This window comes from Semicossyphus pulcher, unplaced genomic scaffold, assembly GCF_022749685.1.
Source record: "Semicossyphus pulcher isolate SPU_LCO1_2020_fin unplaced genomic scaffold, fSemPul1.0.p SCAF_8, whole genome shotgun sequence".
Classification (NCBI taxonomy): Eukaryota; Metazoa; Chordata; class Actinopteri; order Labriformes; family Labridae; genus Semicossyphus; species Semicossyphus pulcher.
Window position 1 is genome coordinate 11,961,457 of NW_027211759.1, and position 19,380 is coordinate 11,980,836.

General features: G+C 45.7%; 1 protein-coding gene across 1 annotated transcript in view; it reads right to left on the minus strand.

The window, feature by feature from the left end:
• Window positions 1-17,135, minus strand: part of LOC138613137 (cGMP-inhibited 3',5'-cyclic phosphodiesterase 3A-like) — an 80,375-nt gene extending 63,240 nt beyond the window's left edge. The window contains exon 1 of the mRNA XM_069686739.1: window positions 16,239-17,135. Coding sequence (XP_069542840.1) covers window positions 16,239-17,135 — 897 coding nt within the window. The remainder of the gene's footprint in view (window positions 1-16,238) is intronic.
• Window positions 17,136-19,380: the final 2,245 nt, after the last annotated feature.

Genomic DNA, 19,380 nt, shown 5'->3' on the forward strand with positions numbered 1-19,380 from the left:
AATTGGTCAGTGCTCCAAATGTGTGAGAGTTTGTTTTGCAGCGCACTGGGCCGCTGTCTGCCCCGGTCTGCAGCCAGGCCCTGCGGGTATAAACGACTTGGCCGGAACAACACTACCAGGACAGCGGTGAAGGGCACAACAGGACTTTGAAGAGGAAGAGTGTGTGTGTCCTCAATGCATCACCTCCTCTAATGTTTTCTCTCAAATGTGACCCCTGGTTCCAGTTCCTCTCCAGCAGCTGACCACCATATGTAAAAGGCCCGCACAGGTCCACTCAATCCCTGTCTAATGGGCTGCACAGATGCCACTTTCCTGGAACAATTCCTCCTGTGTGTGTGTGTGTCTGTGTCTCTCCGTGCAAACAGACGTTCTAACGCTCCACACATTTCCCTCAATATGTTTCACCGCCGTCTGGAAACAATGAAAGGTGCTGGGTGAGAAGTGGGGAGGGGGAGAAAAAGTGGAAGACGTGTGGAAAATGGCACAGTGGGAGAGAGGGAAACACATAAGGGGGAAAGTTATGCTGCTGTTTGGACAAGCGTTGTTGAGGGTAAGTAAAAAGGGAAGTACGTAGACTAACAGCAGGCCAGTCTTGGAGGGGAGGAGAGAGAGGAGGAGAGAGTGAGGGCAGATTATTGACTTAATGGCAGAATCGAGGCTGTCAGGGCCTTCAGAGACGCTGTTTGTGTAGTTTGGACCGGGCCTGGCTGAGCGTGCGGCGTGATGATGGAAATCTTACACTCACTCAAAACAAGCCCGCTGACCTTTTCATCTACCGGCCCCCTGAATCAATCTTAACATTCTGCCAACATGGAAATGAATGAGTGCTTATTACATCTGTGGCAACATCGCAGGCTCCGTCCCGCTTCTGCGCAGGTGTGTGCGTGTGCTGGGAGTGCGTCTCATGAATGTTGCCCGTTTGTCGACATTCGAGTGCATTCCTGCCGCCACGCGTCAACATCGGCACACGTGAAAAGCAGCGGGAATGATCTTTATAAGCATGTAATGTCTCTCAGCGACAGAGGCGTGACGAGAAACGCAAAGGCCTCAGTTGCAGTGAATTGAGCGGCTTCTTGAAGGTGACCAATCTTCATTAGCGCTGACACTCCAGAAATAATGAGCTGATCACGGACAGTGCGAGCAGCGTCTCACTGGTGGAGCCACCATGTTGTTTTCTGGACTTTGTCTGAATACTTAACACACTGGAAAAAGGCCAGACCAAACATCTGCCTGAGACGATATAGGATCTGAAATGAAGAGGACACGGCTGCCAGAAGAGGAGCCGGATTAAAAACTAAACAATATCAACATATAAATAGAGCAGAGCCAAGTTTAAGATGGAGATCAATAGGCATTGATGTTTCCCTTTTCCATAGATCCTGAATGGATGCTGGGCGGATCTTTCCTAGAAACTGTGACGGGACTGCCAGCTGTGGTTTGGCAGGTAGTGCAGCAATAGATTTTCTTTGAAATGGAGACACGCTCTGACCCAGTTATGGACAGAGAAACTTATATGCAACAAAGCTGAATTCCTAAGATACCTCTCAAAGTGATCCAAATTATCACAAGTCAAACCTGGTAATATTCTTGAAGTCTGGGATTGCAGGCCGGACGGTTCTGTCGACTACTCTCCCAGCTAAGAGCTGCTGGAGGAATTGTGAACGTACTGAATCCAAGATTTCATTGAATCAACTAAACCTCGTGAAATGTGAGCTTCTACTCTCATTTACACAAATTATGTAGAGGACTGTTCACAGCACAAAATATAATTGAGTTGAGTTGAGAAGAAACACTATCGACTCCATTGAGGGCTGAGTTCAGATTTACACACCGACACATGCAAACGTTCAAAGCTGGCAATAGCCTTGCTTTTGGCCACTCGGGGCAGCAGAGACAAGCTGTAAATACATTGACATATTATCACCATTTAATCTCTGTAGCATAGTATTTGCATATGAAGGCAGAATCTGTAGATGAGGGACAAGATGGTTGGTGTCTGACGCATCTGAATTTATATGCAAAGTCACGGTCATGTCAACCAATTGGCCAAAACACACTTCCGTTTCCCAACAGTTACCATCGGACGATAGCATTTTATTAATCTTTATAACAAATATCAGCATTTGATGCTGATAACAACCTGTTCTTCAACTTTCTGGACTGTAAACAAAGAACAACGGACGGAAGAGGAAGTCTTGGCCGGTGTCATCTGAATCTGGGGTTAGCGCTGTCGCCTCACAGCTAGAAGGTTCCAAGTTTGAACCCTGGTTCGGACGAAGTGGGCCTTTCTGTGTGGAGCATGTTCTCCCTGTGCATGTGTGGGTTCCCTCCGGGTACTCCGGCTTCCTCCCACAGTCCAAAGACATGCTCGTTAGGTTCACTCTAAAAGTTGCTCGTTGGTGTGAATGTGAGCGTGAAAGGTTGTGTGTATCCTGCCTCTCGCCCAATGACAGCTGGGATAGGCCCCAGCCAGAAAATGGATGTATGGATGGATCCTGATCCATTGGCTACACTGGAAGCCTCTTAATATTGGCTGTAGACACCAGAGTCTAAATCACTGTCCAATGATAGCCAATGGGTGTTGCACTGAAAGGTTAAGTATGTGAATCAAATCCAAAAAACTTTTAGTTAAATTCAGCAAATATTTTCTCACAGTCTGTTAGCTGTTTGTTGGAAAGTAATCCTCTGTTTGTACGCAGCCCTGGCTCTATAAAATTGGCAACAAAGATCCTCAGAAGCACACAAAGCCAATTAGCTACAGGAAGGGTTAGTGCACTGCTCTCCATCCTCTGCCTCTGCTGGCTACGCTCCCTATTCCACGTCCTTGCTCATGAGGAAATCGGCTACAGCATGAAAGAATACAAACTGCCCTATTGGGGCTAACTTACTCTTGGTTAACAGATGTCTGGATTCCAGCATATTGCTTAGTATTAGTCCCCAATGTAACCAGACGTCTACAGTTGACTCCGGGCATTACGGTTGTAACTCTTGATTTTCCTCGCTGACGGTCACTTTCCTTTTTAGACTGTTTGCTTCATCTGAGCATCAAATTTGTTTCTTCTTCTTTGGATTTTCACTTATTGTTGAAGTTGTATCTGTAGTCATCGATCTTTTCTTTGTATGTTCAGCCATAATAGATTACTGTTTACTCGCAACACTTGCAGAGACCGGAAAAGCAGCTGCTTAGCTCCGCCTCCAACCACTGCTGGGTGATGGAAAACGCGTCACTAACTGGGCGCCGCTTGGGATTTTTTTCCAAAAAAATGTCGCCACAGACACCCAGTCCATAATAATACTATATATTGCAAATGCAAAGGCTTTCATCAGTGGGCCATAGGCTCGATCACCATTGTGTTCCTTCATTCGGGGATAGATAGTGACTTAACCAACATTTATGTCCACTCTCACTCAGCTCTGTTTTGGTCTCTAAACTCTAAACTTCTGACGGACATGTTTGGCTATTTAGCAGCTAAGCGCTCCACTTTGTTTACTAGTTAGTTGCTAATGGCTGAGAGCTACTACAAATAGAGATGACCTGACCATAAGAAGCAATGTGTGGATCAGTGCGTTGCCCTAGGACGCTTTTGATTTGTGGACAGTAGTGGTCCGTGACACCAACACAATCATTTGAAAGACTCTAAAATGTGAGGTCCTATATGTAACACCGAACACAAAGATGTGAAAAATTGATCATAGCTGCTTTTGTATTAAGATTATCGGGTTACAGGCCAGGTCGGCCTGGAGCTGTGCAATCTCTTCCCCATCTCTTGGAACAAGCACTACGACAGACACCTTCACGGTTTCAATAAAAGGTGCAAATAGCAGAGAGAAAAAGCGAGCCTAGTGCACTGTAACATGTCTAACCAACTGACAGACCAGAAAAAAGAGCTTTATGTAACATCTGAGAGCCAGAGTGATGACAGAGAGGAGGAGGGGGAGATTGCCCCTGGCTGATGGGCAGGATAGAGACAGTGGAGAACTGAACTCTCATGGGCCCAACATCACCTCCTCTTCCCTACATCTTACTTACATAACAGGAGCAATATAACCGAGTATAAAACTGCAGAAGCTGCTTCAGGTTCCTTTATATACCTTTGGGACCTGCTGTAAGAAAAGCCACCAGATACGACCTGAGCGACACCCTACTTTATGTCGCTCTGTACCCCTTTAATCAAGCACACAAGCGGAGTTCACACCTTTGCACAACCCCAAACTCAAACGCGACCCTTCTCAAGTTTAGCTGCAGTCTCCTCAGAGTGTATTAAAACGGAAAATTAAGGCAGCGTGTGCAGAGCAGGATAGGTGCACATGTATGTGTGTCTTTGTGCGTGTGCGTGTGTGTGTGCAGGCTCATCTGTGCAACATCTGCTCCACCAGCCCAAGGCTCCTCGCCTCTTGAGAAGTGGGTCACGTTTCCTGATGACGTCAAAAGTCCTTCTGCCTCACCATTTTGTGGAGCTTTGCCAAAACCACCACATGCCATTCCTTGTCCTGATAATGGAAACGCTCCCTCCTTTTGCCTCTATGAATCACCTGCCAAAACGCTCACAGAACTCTCTCTCTCTCTAAAGCCTTACTGATGAAGTTCCCCCTGACAATGACAGCAAGACACAAGGTAACGGGCTGATTACAAACACGATAAAACGATCTCAAATTAGCTCAAAAAGGAGACAAATAACAGAGATTTAAAGAAAGGTTCAAAACAACACACAATGTCGTTAGCATTGATTTATAACCGACTGAATCTGCACTGTGGTCGCAGAGCCGTTATTGTGATCGAGGATCTGAGGGTGCTAAACGCCCTCGAGCCCGAAGGCCTGACACTTAACATCTTCTGAGAGAAAAAAACTGAAAGAAGAGACGAGGTTAGCCGTCTGCTACAGTAGTATAGAGATTTCATTTAAGCTGTCCAGTCCCGGAGGAGACAACGCAGGGATCAGCGAGAGCATGAATGGAACAGCGGTTAATGGAAAACATTATTGAAAGAGAGAGTGTGCCGAGAGGAGCCTTAGGCAGCTCGAGCTCACATAACCATTCAAATAAAGGCTCAGTTCTAACCTCGATCACGTTGTTGTGGGTCCCATTTTCAATTTTCACCCTCTTTTCACAGAGCGTGTGGCTATGCGTTACCCGTTTGGACGGGGGGATTTGTTTGAAGTTTTCTGAAACAACGGCATCTTTCTTATCGTCGAGGCTCACATGTTGTCGCGGCGTGTCTTTTCTCACTTCTCGCTTTGCATGCGAGGATGTGACGTGAGCGTGCGTGGACCAGGGGTGGCTCTTGCTTCATAAAACAATTAGCTGCTGATCTTTCCTATCTTGCACAGGAAGAGGTGCTTGGAACCAACATCCCATTATCTCAACCACACAGCACTCGTCTGACCACACAGACGCACACACACTTATACGTGTCTATGTAGCCAACAGTGGACGACGATTCAAAACGGGCCAAGTGTGGACCTTTGTTTCTGGTTAATTGGGAAAACTAAAATTAAAAAGAAAATGTACTTTTTTTTAACTTTTTCCATCATGTAATTTTGCAAATGCGCTGTTTACTATGAAATTGCCAAGAGGGGACTTTGATTGTTCCCTCTGGTGCCCCCATGTGTGAAGACACGCAGTGAAAGAGCTCTCGTGGATGCCTCTGTAGTAGACAAAAAATGCATTCTCAGGTGCCCTCCCAAAGTATTAAACGTGATAAGGTGCCCTCCGCCCTGCCAGTTGATGAATGATACACGTTATCAATATACCTCTTAAAAAAAACATTTGTTGCGGCAGCATGATTCTACCTCATTTTCATTTCTTGTTGGGGCCCGGAAACTCCATTTTGTTAGCGTGTTAGCTTGTTAAAAAGTTAGCATGTACAATTTAAACGTATCTTTAGAAAGAAAACGGGGCAGGCTCCTGCTCACACAAGAATTGACGCATGTATTTTATGACAGAGGTGCAGCAGTTGTACTCACATAATATAACATTTCTATCTAAGTCAGGGCTTGGTTTCACCATGCACTGTTTCACATCACAACTTTCTGCACGCTGGTGCCACATGCCGTACAGCTGGTGCCCTTTTTATTTGTTTTGCCCCTACCCCTTTAAGCAGCCTGAGTACGCCACTGAACACAGGTATTGTTTTTTTAGTATAACTTTATATTATTTGACAATATTTAAACATTTTTCTTATAATAATATGACAAAAAAATATTACAGTCAATTTATATGAACATAGATAATGTTTTACCTTAAAGATTATAAGTGACATATGTTTTTTCTCTCTTGGGGAATTCATATTCTTCTGTGTTGTTGTCGGTGAATTGATGATCTGTGTGGACTGTTGTAAGTATGCATTTTAAAGAGCTTAAAGTTATATCTCATTTTGTATTAACTCTGAATTAATTTAATAGAGTCCAGAGAAAAGAAAAACTTTTACAATCTTTAGCAGGTTTTAAATCATGCACACATGCACAGAGGAACTGCTGTTCATAGCCAAAAACTGTGGCCAAGTATACACAGATGTCACCAACAGCACGACATGTCAGCCCTGACATCGTTTAGTGTCTCCAGGCAAAGCACACGGCTGCAGCTACAAATCAATGAGACCTTTCCTAGCCTGTGTATTAGCAGGTTGTTACAATGTACTACAGGGGGGGTCAATATGCTATCATATTCCACACAAGACCTGAGTAATGTTTCAAGAAAGCTGAGTGAGGACGAGCTATAACTGCTGCCTTGGTCTCACCAGTTCTCTGACAGCTGAGCGGTGACTCACGCTTTCAAACTGAATAATACAGTGTGTAGTTTTGCAATATAGCAGGCCCTCTGGATGTCCTGCCATCGCCAAGAACCTAACAAGTGAAAGTTAACCTGAGGGGACGTTCCCTCTAAAGTTCTTTTAAACTTTTTCGACTGTCCCGCATTATTTAAATGGTAATGCACAAACGTTCACATATTTAACACACACACATACCTGTGTCTTAAAGGAACGGCGCTAACAAATACAGATACACAGAAAACACTGAAGCCCCTGAGCAAAAATGCTTAAAAAACTTTAATAAAAAAGGCAGACTACTTTTTCATTTTTCACTTCTTTCCCCATGTTTTGCTATTTTGGATTAATAAAAATACCTCATTTCCTTGGACTGACTGTTCGTGGTGTCTGTTTGCAGAGTGGATTCAGGATTGTGACCAAACCGGCATAAACATGGCTCCACACTATTAAACCAAGCATCATAACCAGCATTCCAGCATTGCCACTTTGCATGCATTTACTTCAGATTTATATAACGTGTGTACATTAAAATCCCATACTGACACTATATACCATCACACCAATTCAGCGTAGCACCACAGCTTTACATTACACTTCTAATATCTGACTAATTGAAAGTGACTGCGCAAAAAAACCCCCAAACCCTAAGACCCTCACCCCTAACCTGACTGACAGACAGATGTGCAGACAGAGTTTTTTCCCTCGAACATATTTAGAGAGTAAAACATAGCACTGAGCAGGGAACAGCAGAAGCCTTGTTGGCTGCAGGGACAGACGGGCTCATGGTGAGCCAGTGAGGCAGCGGGCTGGAGGGACGGGGGAGGGCTCACCAGGCAGACGGTACAATAACACACTTCCTTGTACCGCGGCATCAGGCAAGAGGAGCATGCAGCCCACTGACAGAGGGTGAAACTGAAGTTAACTACTCTACATTTATTAACAGCCACTTTTATGTTTGCAGAATATAGTCAGTTTATAAAATATATTACACAATTACAATAATTTGTTAAACCTTAAAGGTATAATAAATGGGATTTTCCTAGAAAAATAAAACATAGACTTTTACAAATATAATATAATATAAATCATCACTTATGGGCCTCTATACATGTGTGTTGGTGAGTGTGCGCAGACCCTTGTGAGACCCTTCCCTCTGCATCTTCTCTGTTGTTTTGCTTTGCACGGGACGTTTTCAGGAGGGGCGCTGTTGTGGTTCCCTGAGCCAATCACAGCGTATAGGTGAGTGTGGGAGTGGTTCAAATGAGCAACTGGGCCCCATTCAGACCGGCGAACATGGCGAAAGAGCGATGTAGAGTTTGGCCTTCTTTCTGTTGGACAGGTTGATGCCTCAAACCGGGTGGGACAAGGTAACCAGCGGTTAGCATGCTAGCTCAAAGGTAACCATGATGCTGTCGGTGTTAGCTCGGCGGGGTGGGCGTGTTCTCGTGAGTGTTCTCGCCCAGTTTGAATGTGTGTGTGGAAAAATCCTACTTATTATACTTTTAAGCTTGATATGTTGTTGAAGTCATGGTATAAATTTGCTGCAAGACAAAAACTGTGATACTGTAAATGTTTCCCTCCCAATTTTAAGTAATATTTTGAATGCATGTCTTTTATTTGTAATAAGATTAAAATAATATGTAATATTCTAACTGTTGGGATCCTACTTCTACCTGAGTACAGAAGCTGAATACTTCTTCTACCACTGGTGAATTAGTGATCAACAGTCCTGTGGTGAAATAAAGAGGCTGTAATGTGTCGAGGACAGTGTATGCTGCCAGAACCTTTTGAATTAAATAACATATTTGCAATAGTCTGCCCTTTGTAGCTCGACAGACGATTACAAAACACCACCATCCATCAGTGAAAACGGCCTCCCTTGACATGCTCCTGAAATATATAATCAATTAATAGCTGACCATGTTTGGATTTATCGTACAGTCCCAGTCAGAGGGGTTCAAAATGTCCCTGCTTGTTAAATAAATCATGGCAGCGGCAGCAGCAGCAGCACCGACTGTGGCCTGGTTTGTTTCTGGTGGAGACACAATGGCCAGACTCGACCTGAGGGATTAGCTGCACTTCCTCCCTGAACCCCGGACACCAATCAAAGGCAATGAGATCAGTTTCTGGGACACCGCTGTCCCAGATGCGCACGTGATCACTCTCAGTTGTTTCTGTCATTTGTTTTTCACACATTCAACTGAGATATTTACATCCCCCCCCTCCTTCTCTCTGCTTCTTCCTCCTTCTCCCGAACATTCGCACACACACATTTGAGCACTCACTTCCTGGGGCGATGTGAGGGTGTCCATTCATTCGGCAGAGGCCAGCTGCACACCTGGTGACAGCCCAGGATGGTGGTGTTGGCTTAGGTCAGAGTGTGCGGGGAGAGGAGTGCCGAGAAGGGAAGGGCAGGCTGAATGAGCCCACAGGCCTGTCCTTCAGGGGTCTGCTTAACCTGCACATTCCACTTCATTTAGCGCTGGGGCAAGCACAGGAATGTCCTCCCATGTGAGGGATCACTGTCTTTACGCCGGGTTCCTCCTGTGATTGAAAAGGCCCTTCAGGAGGATAAATAGAGATGAAAGCTGGACATGCTGCGCTCAGTTTTCCAAAGTGATGCGCTGTCATACCGGATACTACCCGGCACCTATTAACCCGCCGATCCTTTAGACGCCGGAATCACTGCTTCAATATGGTTCATACAAGTGTGAAAAGAGCTGGGAATCAAACTTAAGTTGTTTTTTGTATTGACACACTAAGAAAGTGCAAATAATGTGACAAACATTTTGGAGCTACTGCCACTGTATTCTTATGCGCTGTCAAGAGGTACCAGGAAATACAGAATATTTGAAGGCCGAGGCAGGCATCGCAACAGAGTGCAAGAACAGCGGGGGAGACCGCCTGTGACGGGCTACAGCACCTCCTCTGGTGCGGCTCCTTCCTGGCAGTGATGTCGGCACTGTTTGCCAGACGGCAGCCAGCGGAAGGACCCGGTGCACAACAAACACAACCATCATTTGAAGCTGGAACAGGCAGAACTTCTGCTGGAATATTCGGCCCCTAAAATGGATTTTCTAGGTGTTTCCGGCAGCCAATGTTAGTGTTGCTTGTTTGTTTCCGTGCCAGTAACTTTTCTGGCAGTACTCTGAAGTCAATCCATTCGCCTGCCTTCTGTCTGCCACTATGCACGGTTTGAGTGGTGGCACCCGGGGCCTTTGTTGCACGTCGTTTTCTTCACCTCAAAACTGGCAACTTTCAAACAGTACCCAGCCATTACCATGCATGCAAATAAAAACTATACCCACTGCATCTTGTTCTTCATAAACACACACTTACTCTCTCTCTCGCTCTCTTTCTTTTTGCCGCACACACGCAAATCATGCATAAGCACACACACCCACGTACTGTACGCATACACACATTTGTGCCAGGAACATTCTGTTCACCTCCATCACTGAAATAGTCGGTCTCTTATGGTAACACAGAAAACTTGAGTGACATAATTACCTAAGTCGAGAACAGACAGCAGAAAGAAGAAAGTACGGCGCGTAATCTACCCTTCAACATGCACACACACAGACACAAAAATCCATAATTCGCTTCAGATTTGACTATTTATTCTAATGTGAGGCAGTTTCTAGGATCCTGAGGTGTTAATATGTGTGCTGTGTGTCAGGACTGGAGGCCTGTGCCTGTCTAGCAGTTCCAGCTGCGTTGGGTTGTGTCTGTGGTTTGAGGCCCTCCGTGTTTCTCCGAGCGGATTCAACCTCTCAGCCTTCAGCAGCTGGCAGCCATCAAGCTGCTGGCAACGCACACATACACACACACACTCGCTTACATTGCACACACACACATGCTCGCGCAGACGTCCTTCCATAATTTCCATGGTAATCAGTAGGGAGCCAGATTGTGGTCGTGCCAGGGAAAGGGAAGAGAGGGAAGAGGGGTACTCAGCTAAGTCCTGGACCTCTGGTTCGGTTGGCTTAGGTGATCAGAGACTCGGGGCAGGAGTCAGGATATGAACTGCTCGTGCTGTAAATGAAGGCAGTGACAGGATTGGACACAGATGGGTGAGACATGTAATGGAGAGTTGAAAGGATCATTCGGCTTTATCACAGCTTGGGTCTTACTTTTGACTTTTGATCACTGCTATGGGCAACAATCGAGTTTACCAAGTTTATTGCTGAGATCCAAGAACAGGGCGAGATCACTAAGAGGTTTCAGATGGGTCAATTAGCAGGCAATCAGCTCACAAGAACAGTTCCACATTTTGGGAAATAGCCTGATTTGTTTCCGGCTAAAAGTTAGATGTGACGATTTACACTCATCAGCCACTTCATTAGGTACGCCTGTACAATCTAATGCACTGCCATGGATCCTGCTTTAAATTCAATGACGTTTATCACTGAGGCCGTAGTTAAAGGTGGCGTTGTACTGAACTCAATTATATTCAGATGTGTCTCTAATTTTTTGTCCTCCTTATTTACATACATGAGGGGGCCAGAGTATTAGAAACACCTCTGAATATAATACAGCTCAGTACAGCCCCACCACCAATTATAACCTTGATGTTGAAACATCATTGAATTAACACGTCTGTGATGGCTTAGAAAAAAGCCTGTACATTACAGGCAACTTCAAAGCAAATCTTATGGCTGAGCTGGTGTGTTGGATTACATTAGATGTTTCAGGTGTACCTAATGAAGTGGCTGGTGAGTGTATACCACTGTCATGATAACACGAGGCAGCAGCTGGTTTAGCCTAGCTTAAAGACTGTAGCGGGGGGATGGGGAGGAGCTAGCTAGGCTCTGTATCTTTTTTTTTTTTAAATAGACGTCTACCAAAACTTCAATAACATATGTTTTACTTTTAACTTTGACGTATCCTGGTAGATTTTTAAAAAATGTAGAAGCAAGTCTAGCTAGCTGTTCTAGTATTTTGGTCAGTTAAGCTAATCTGTCGCTGCCCGAAGCTTCATTCAGAGGAGAATCAAACCTCTCAACTTACTCTTTCCTACTCAATAACTTTTTTAACAATATTTTTTAGAAGACAACATAAATGATAATAGTGAAACTATCATATAAACTTTCTTTGGTAAACATTTAGCACAGTTTTACAGATTCAACTGTGACCTAGCGTGCTTAGCATAGTTCTCATTTGCTGAGAAAGATTAACCCTCTTCCTACTGAAATTAGCGCCGGAAAGGGGGCGGAGAATTAGTATTCCCATCATTGCCGATCGAATCTGAAGCGATAATTACCCGGCTCTACTGCAGAGTCATTTGACACGGGTCTGAATGCCGAAAAATTTTAGTCTTTCCCATTAAGAAAAAAATCTGAGTGTTAGTGGGTTTTTTAACCAGTTGGGAAAGCGGCTACAGCTCCATTTTAGTTGAGCTTTTGGTTCTAACCTCAAATAAAAAGGTCGACATTATCTCATTGGTTTGTTTACATTTTCTTTAATTATCAGACTGCTTATTTTTTTTGCCCACACACTTTGTTGTCGTGATGTTGCTGAGTTACCACGTCCAAACTGTATCTTTGAGTACCAGGACATCATAACAGATGTAAATTATTTCCAAAGCTCTGTAAAAGGGACCCAGGTTGTAACAAACCTGATTCATACTTGAAACACTTGGGAGCCGGCCATCCCAACAACCTGCCCAAAGCCGGTCTGTTCGGTGGGACAATTTGTGTAAGAAGCTCTTGTTTATGCCGCCACAGACCAAATCCCAGTGTAATGTGGCTTCTCGCCGGGCAGCCAACATGGCAGAGGTAACACATACAAATCTGGAGCACAAGCACGCTTAAGGTTTCTTCACTGCATCAGTCAAACGCAAGACTCTTCCACCATTCTGGGGGGTTTGAGTAAGCCTGCTGTTTTGCCTGGCTACTAAACAAAACCTCGAATGACCTACTTTCATTCCTACACCAATTCCTCCAGCCCTTTCCTCCTCGCACACTCACAGTGCAGCTAATACAGTGGGACTAAATGGGGATTGAAAGTGTGAATAGGATCGCCCAATTGCAAGACGCACAACGCCATACTGATATCAGCCTCCTTTCCAAACGCAAGGGGAGGCTTTCAATGAGTTTCGAACCCAGAGGACGGCCCATTCAAAAACGTCAAAGTTAAAAACATCATATCCCATAAGGCTTTGTGTTGAGAACACAAACAAGCTGTTTGGGATGAGTGTGCGGTGGTAAATCACAGCCCTACAGGCTATCAACAACCTCCTCCATCCAAAACACAATTCGATTATGGACGGTGCAGCAAATATAGAGTAACAGGAAACATTTACAACAGCAACAGTAATTATGTTTGGATCCCGTTCCACAGGAAGTCATTACCATAGATTTCATGAATATCTTTATCATCCAAGTTAAGAAAGAATTTCCTCCTCTGGTTGGGATAATATTTGTGTTGGTGTCAGTGAGAGGACAGAGAGCAGAGGCCTTCCAACGCCTGGATGAGAGAGCCATCCTATCTGTTAAATACTCACACCCTGTCTTTGCAAATCATCTCCGCTTAAACTCTGCAGCTCAGGTGGGTTCAGGCGAAAACATTAATTGAGACCCGGCAGAAAAGGCAGACTGATTTTTCTGCTTGAGAGGAGAGAAAGTTCTATGACAGTGCTGATGTCTGCAGCAGGGGAGCCTTGGACTCAAATTTCCTTACACACTGTGAAAAGCGATCCACGCCGCAAGTCCACACCTCTTCCTCTCGTTCAATACCCCTCGCTGAAATCCAGAGAACTGGCCTGTCATTGTGTATTAACCCAAGATGAAGAAGTGTACCGCAGAGGCCCCCGCTAACCGCTATCAGATCAGCTGATAATGACTTTCTTTTATTACGCTTCTGATGGGAAGGACGACCCCGGCGTTGCGAAATGCACCTACTTAGCAAGCTGATATGAGCTGGCAGCCAATTTGTAATCAAAAGGAGGGAAAATGGCTGTTTATTAAATCTACAGTGGTGCAGATTTAAGCATCGCCTCGGAGCATGGCTTCTGCAGAGCGGCGGAGGGCAACATGGCAGCTTTAAGGCTTGGAAGACGAGACTTAGGGATTCCTCTTTGCTCTATTTATTTTCTGCATAAACTGTTTTTACACAGCGACTATCAATCTGAAGGGCCTTTATATAAGACGCCGAGGTCTGTGGGAGAAGCTTCCTGAGAAAAACAAAGTTAAGTATCAACTGTAATCCTTCATCCAGACTCACACTGTTCTTCAAACACTTCAGACACACAGCACTAATGCAAACATGGTCATGTAAGCAAAGCGCAGATCTACTCCGTGTCTGCTTCTTTTAAACACCATAACTCTATTGATCACGACTAAAGGGCAGAGCTGTTAAAACATCATCCAGCCTCTGCAGCTCTTTCAGATGAGAAGCAGTAGCTGGGAAATTACGAGTACATCTCTGCCATGCTGTTAGCGTATTCTTTTTTTCCCTGCAGTCGGTTGCACATTTTATGGTGTCTGGCATCTTCGCTGCTCGCGTCATGTGGTGGTTGCATTGTGAAACCCCCCCCCACCCCCAAACGTGCGTCTGACCCCCTCCTTGAGGAGGCCAGAGTCCCGTGTGAGCGAGGTGATGACTAGCGTGGGTCAGCATGGGCTTGTTTACACATTACAGACCACACAGACAAGACACGGTCAGGACAGCATATGCACGCCATGTGTGTCTCAATTACAGGCAGGCGGCGACTGGTCGACTGCTTAGCGCTGCTGCAGAGATGAGAGTGAACGGTAGAGCATTCAGACGATCACAATCTTTTATATTGTTAGCTTAGCTTTCATGATCTATCTAAGACATCTGAGCCCTGCTGTCTTTATGTCCCACAACAACAACATGTAGTAGAGATCTTCTCTCAGCAGAGGGCTCCAGCCAGAGCAGAGTCAGAGATGGTGTACATGTTTGCATCTTGATATCTCCTCTTTGGTTTGTCTGTTGGTTTCATCTCGCTCAGCTTTTATCAGGCTCCGCTTCCAAGAAATCCAAAGGTGGACATGAAGGCGTTAATCGCTGCAGGTGCATCAATGAGAGCTGTTTTTAAGTCTTGATTTCTGGGCTGTTTTTGAGACCTAACACCATTATCAGTCCTTTAAGTAATTAAAAAAAGGAAAGTAAATTCAATGTAAACTACAGAGCCAGCTTGTTCCAGCTCATCACTCATTCAGCAACAGAGACACGTCCTCACTCCAAACTCACTCTTGCACATCACAGTCATAATGATTGACACTCACACCCTGAATCCGAATAAAGTGTAACCTGTAAAACATCTATGAGTCTTTTCATATCTCATTTTGTGTGTGTGTGAAGCTGTGTGTGTGTGTGTGTGTGTGTGTGTGTGTGTGTGTGTGACCGTGAAGAAAAACAAACAAGCGCACTACAACGCTAACTAGGCCTGAGGGCCGAGGGCAGCTTTCAAGTGGCCCGGGGGCCGACACTGCAGCCTCTCACCTCCCAACCTGACCGCACTCGCAGGTCACAACGAGAGCTTTGATCACTCCCGGAGTCTGTTTCCCATTCACACACTCGGCGTGCTCATTGATTTTCCATAAGGAGGGCCAGAGGAGCTGATAGGAGCCTGCTTGAATGAACCCCCTCCCTCCCTCCTGACTAAACACAGGTAGGCATGTGTATCAGTATCAGAGGAGGTTTAAGAGCCAGAGCTGCTACATTCCTGCAGGTTTAAGGACCGCTAGCTCTGATAAGTGATGACGAGGAAGTGGTGGAGAAGAGCGGGGACAGAAAGATTAAAACGCATTAGTCAGGTTGTGATCATCAGGGGGAAATTTTTGACATATATAATCAGGAATGAGATGAATCATTGACATTGTGTCCTCAGCTTCCCTCCCTCGTCAGCACTTGAAAGTGTTTCAAAAATAGCATCTTAATACCAAATTTGGTCCTTTATTTGCAAAAGACTAAAGACACCCACACTGGCAACTTTCCTGTCTAATTCGTGCAAAATGTTTGGAGATAAATTCCAGTTAATTGACCCTTTTGTTAGAAGATAACATATTGTTAAAAAATAACCTTAATGATGCATTAGCATAAAATTATAATCCCATGCTTGCCTTCCAGTGGCTGTAGAATATTAGTCCAAAGACAATCGGAGCAAATATTACAGCACACTGATATCCGCCCTGCACTGGCAAAGACAATCAGAACATGTAGATGCATAATTATCATAATAAAGTTATTATTGTTGTTGTTGACATAAATCATATTCATATATTGTTGTTGTGTGTTGCACTTTACAGATTATCTGTGTTAAATGCATTTCTAAAGTCATAATGAAAGTAAAGTAATGCTGATCATTCCAATCTCAGAAGGCCAACAGTGCTTATTTTACTGTCATTCACTGCCCCCTCTCTCTTCCTTAAACACAAAACTCGTCATTAGCAGAAGGAAAAACAAGGCAGAAAAAGGAAAGTTGAACGGGACAGAGGCTCCTTACCTGGTCCCTCTGGATGCATGGCAGAGAGGTCCGGCGATGTGACTTACTGTTGGACTGACTGTTTGCCATGTCTGAGGCTATCACAGAACTGGACCTCCTGCGCCTTTTAAATACAGGGACCTCTTCCCTGCCTCCAGTCACGGGGGTGCAGCCCTCCTTGTGTCTCCCTTGGTTGGGAAGGAGCCTGTCAGCATACCTCGCCAGCAGGATGCCCAGCACTCCAACCAGGTACGCTACGTACGGTCTCCAAGTGGCCCGAACTTTGTGCAGCGAAAAGAGCGAGATAGTCCTGACCAGGCTGATGAAAACGATCACGGATATGCCCTGATTCAGCCGCGCTACCATGAGTGCGCCGGTGGCCACGCAGACGAGCACGACCACGGCTGCTGTGCTGACTGAAAACAGCTGCTCATCTGTCCCGTCCAGCAGAGACCACGCCGCCGCCTCGCCCAGGTGGCACAAGGTCAGGAGGGAGAGGGCGGTCTGGATCAGAACCCCGCAGCGGATCAAGTAGACCCCGACCCAGAAGAAGGCACATACGAGGGTGAACAATGGCGAAAGCACACTCCAGCAAGTTTGCAACAGCTCCGCCGCGCAGCCTGAGACGAAGTGAAGGGGGGACGATGAATGCAGGAGTGTGTTGTCAGCGCTCCAGTCTGCACATTTGACCAACAGAGCGAGAAAAACCGAGAGCGACCCCGCACACACCGCACTCCGAAGTCTCTGGGAACTCCATATTTTTGTGAACATTAGCCTCACCCACGACTCGTAATCTCGGTCACGGCACAGTGGGATGACACATGTTTTCACATAACCATTGCGATCCGGTGCGCTGAGGCTTTTTTCACGAGTATTGCTCTGCGCACCGGTACTGTCAGATTCTGCAGGCATCGCCATCACTCATGACAGATATGAAGTATGAGGAAGTCTATAATGCATCTATAGCAGCGGGGTCATGAAACAGGGCATGAGTTAGTGACCAAACAAACATGATTTATTGCACGCATGTTGAAAAAGTACTGCGAATACGCACCGATGCGTCTCCATTTACGCATGGAGATGTGCTGCCTCTGAACGCATTCTCTTTGTTTTTCCAGGTGCGGGCGGAGAAACTGCTGCCCGAGACAGCATGAAAGGAGCCTGAGTGACAGAGTAACTCAGATGTTGTACAGATCTAGGGCACTGCTTCTCTGCACACACGCGTCCTGCTTTGCACTCCTTTGTGCAGCGCCGTCTCTTCCACTCTTTCTGTCCCCTTCGCCTTGTGGCTCCTCCACGGCCTGGTCCGCGCAGCAGCTGCAGCAGCAGCAGCAGTCTGTGCAAAACATCAGTCCCGATCCGTGAGCAATCAGCGGTAAAACGCGCTCCCTGGGTCCATTGTTTGGCTACTTCCCGCGGTCCCTCCTAAAACGAATGAGGCTCCCCCGGTTACTTTCGAGGATAAACGCTGCTGAGGAATTTAAACTGTTTGAGGGAAAGTCCGGCAGGTTATTGCGCGGTGTTTTGAGGGTAAATCCGGAGTGTTTGTCACCAGCTCTCCGGTCTCAGCTCATTCACACCCCCGAGTTCCGACTTCACACAGGGAGCAAGATATTGCAGCAGCAGTGAAACCCCCCAAATCTCTCCTCAGCCAGCCCAGCAGGCGTTGTCCTCATGATCCCACATTTGTTTAGATTTCTTGACAATTTTTAATCATCCGATTTTTTTTAGTAAAATATCAACATTTATCTTTGATTCCTCTTGTTGATTTAAAATGCAGCAAAACCTGTTTTTGCATAAAATGGGGTTGACCTATATTTTCCTACTGAGCTCCTCTCTGAATGGAATAAACATGGTGTATTAAGGAGCAAACATTTCAGGATATTTGTATCCCTTAAGGTGTTTTTTGATTTGTGATTTTGGTGTTTTACTTTGCAAGGTAACCAAGCCACGCTGAGGGCTTTAAACCTCCTCTCTAACAGGGGGAGAAATGTGTAGATGCTGATTAAAGCACGCAAACTGTTTCTGCAGTGAACTCCCCAGGCCGTCCTGCGGCTTCCCCTACGCTTGACTCCTAATGTCCCCGCTCAACCAGGTCATTGAAATATTCATCCCACTTTAAGTGTCACTGATGATGTGTTGCGTCACAGTGGAAGGCTCCTATCAATGTTTCAGCGCGCAGATCTTCCGTGTGCAGGAGTACATGTGTTCACAGTTCAGGAGGCACATTTGTGTTCCCTCAAACGGCCGCTCTCATGGGATCACGCCTTCTCACGTGCTGTATTTAGACATCTAGAGCAGAGCAGGCACCTGTAATCTCGCTCGAGTATGCTGATGCACAAACGGAGGAGCTGACGTACATAACGTGCACGCAGTCGGTCTCTCTCGCACGCACTGGTTTGTATTTTGCTGTATATAAAACCCTGAAGCTTTTCAACATCTGGCCTTCTCACAGCAGCCAAATGAAGACGAGGCGTTTAATGAACAATGCTCTGTCATGCCATGCTCTTGTTTTTGCAGCTGCACGTCCTTCATGAATCTATGGACATTCTGCAGCCTTCAAAAACAGAGAAAAAGCATCTCTAGCAGGTGTCACCATCCTTACAAAACCGTCTATTCTCTCTGCATCTGTGCTCAGGTGTAGAGAGAACAGAGGCGAAGGAAAAAGCACGTTAGCACGATTCTCTCTATCCACCGGTGTAGACAAACCTGTGCATCTGCTGTCAGCTTTGATTAGCGGGGGAAACCTGGGAGGAGAAGAAGCGTTAACAGGGAGCGATAGGAGCAGGAGGAGGCCAGGTCCTGTCCCTCACCTCTCAGCACATGCTCACAGAGCGCCAGACAGCCCTTTCAACGCGGAGAATCGCACACGACAGCCGGGGCGGCTCCGAGTGCGAGCCGATTTTTTTTGCGACGGCATCTGTGTTTCTTCACCATATCGGGGCTCACAGGTAACTTTTTGTTGAAGGAGTTGAAACAATTTTTTGCTTCATCTCGACTGGTTTATTTCATGCGAGACAGGAACAGAAACATTCCCTCTTTGCGAACAGAAGATAAGAGCGAGACAAAGGAGAGAGGAGTTGGAGTCTGCCAGAGAACAAGGGTTCATTTCACTCACAGGAAACAGTGGTGCACTCCTGTTGTGATTGTTGGTTCTCTTTCA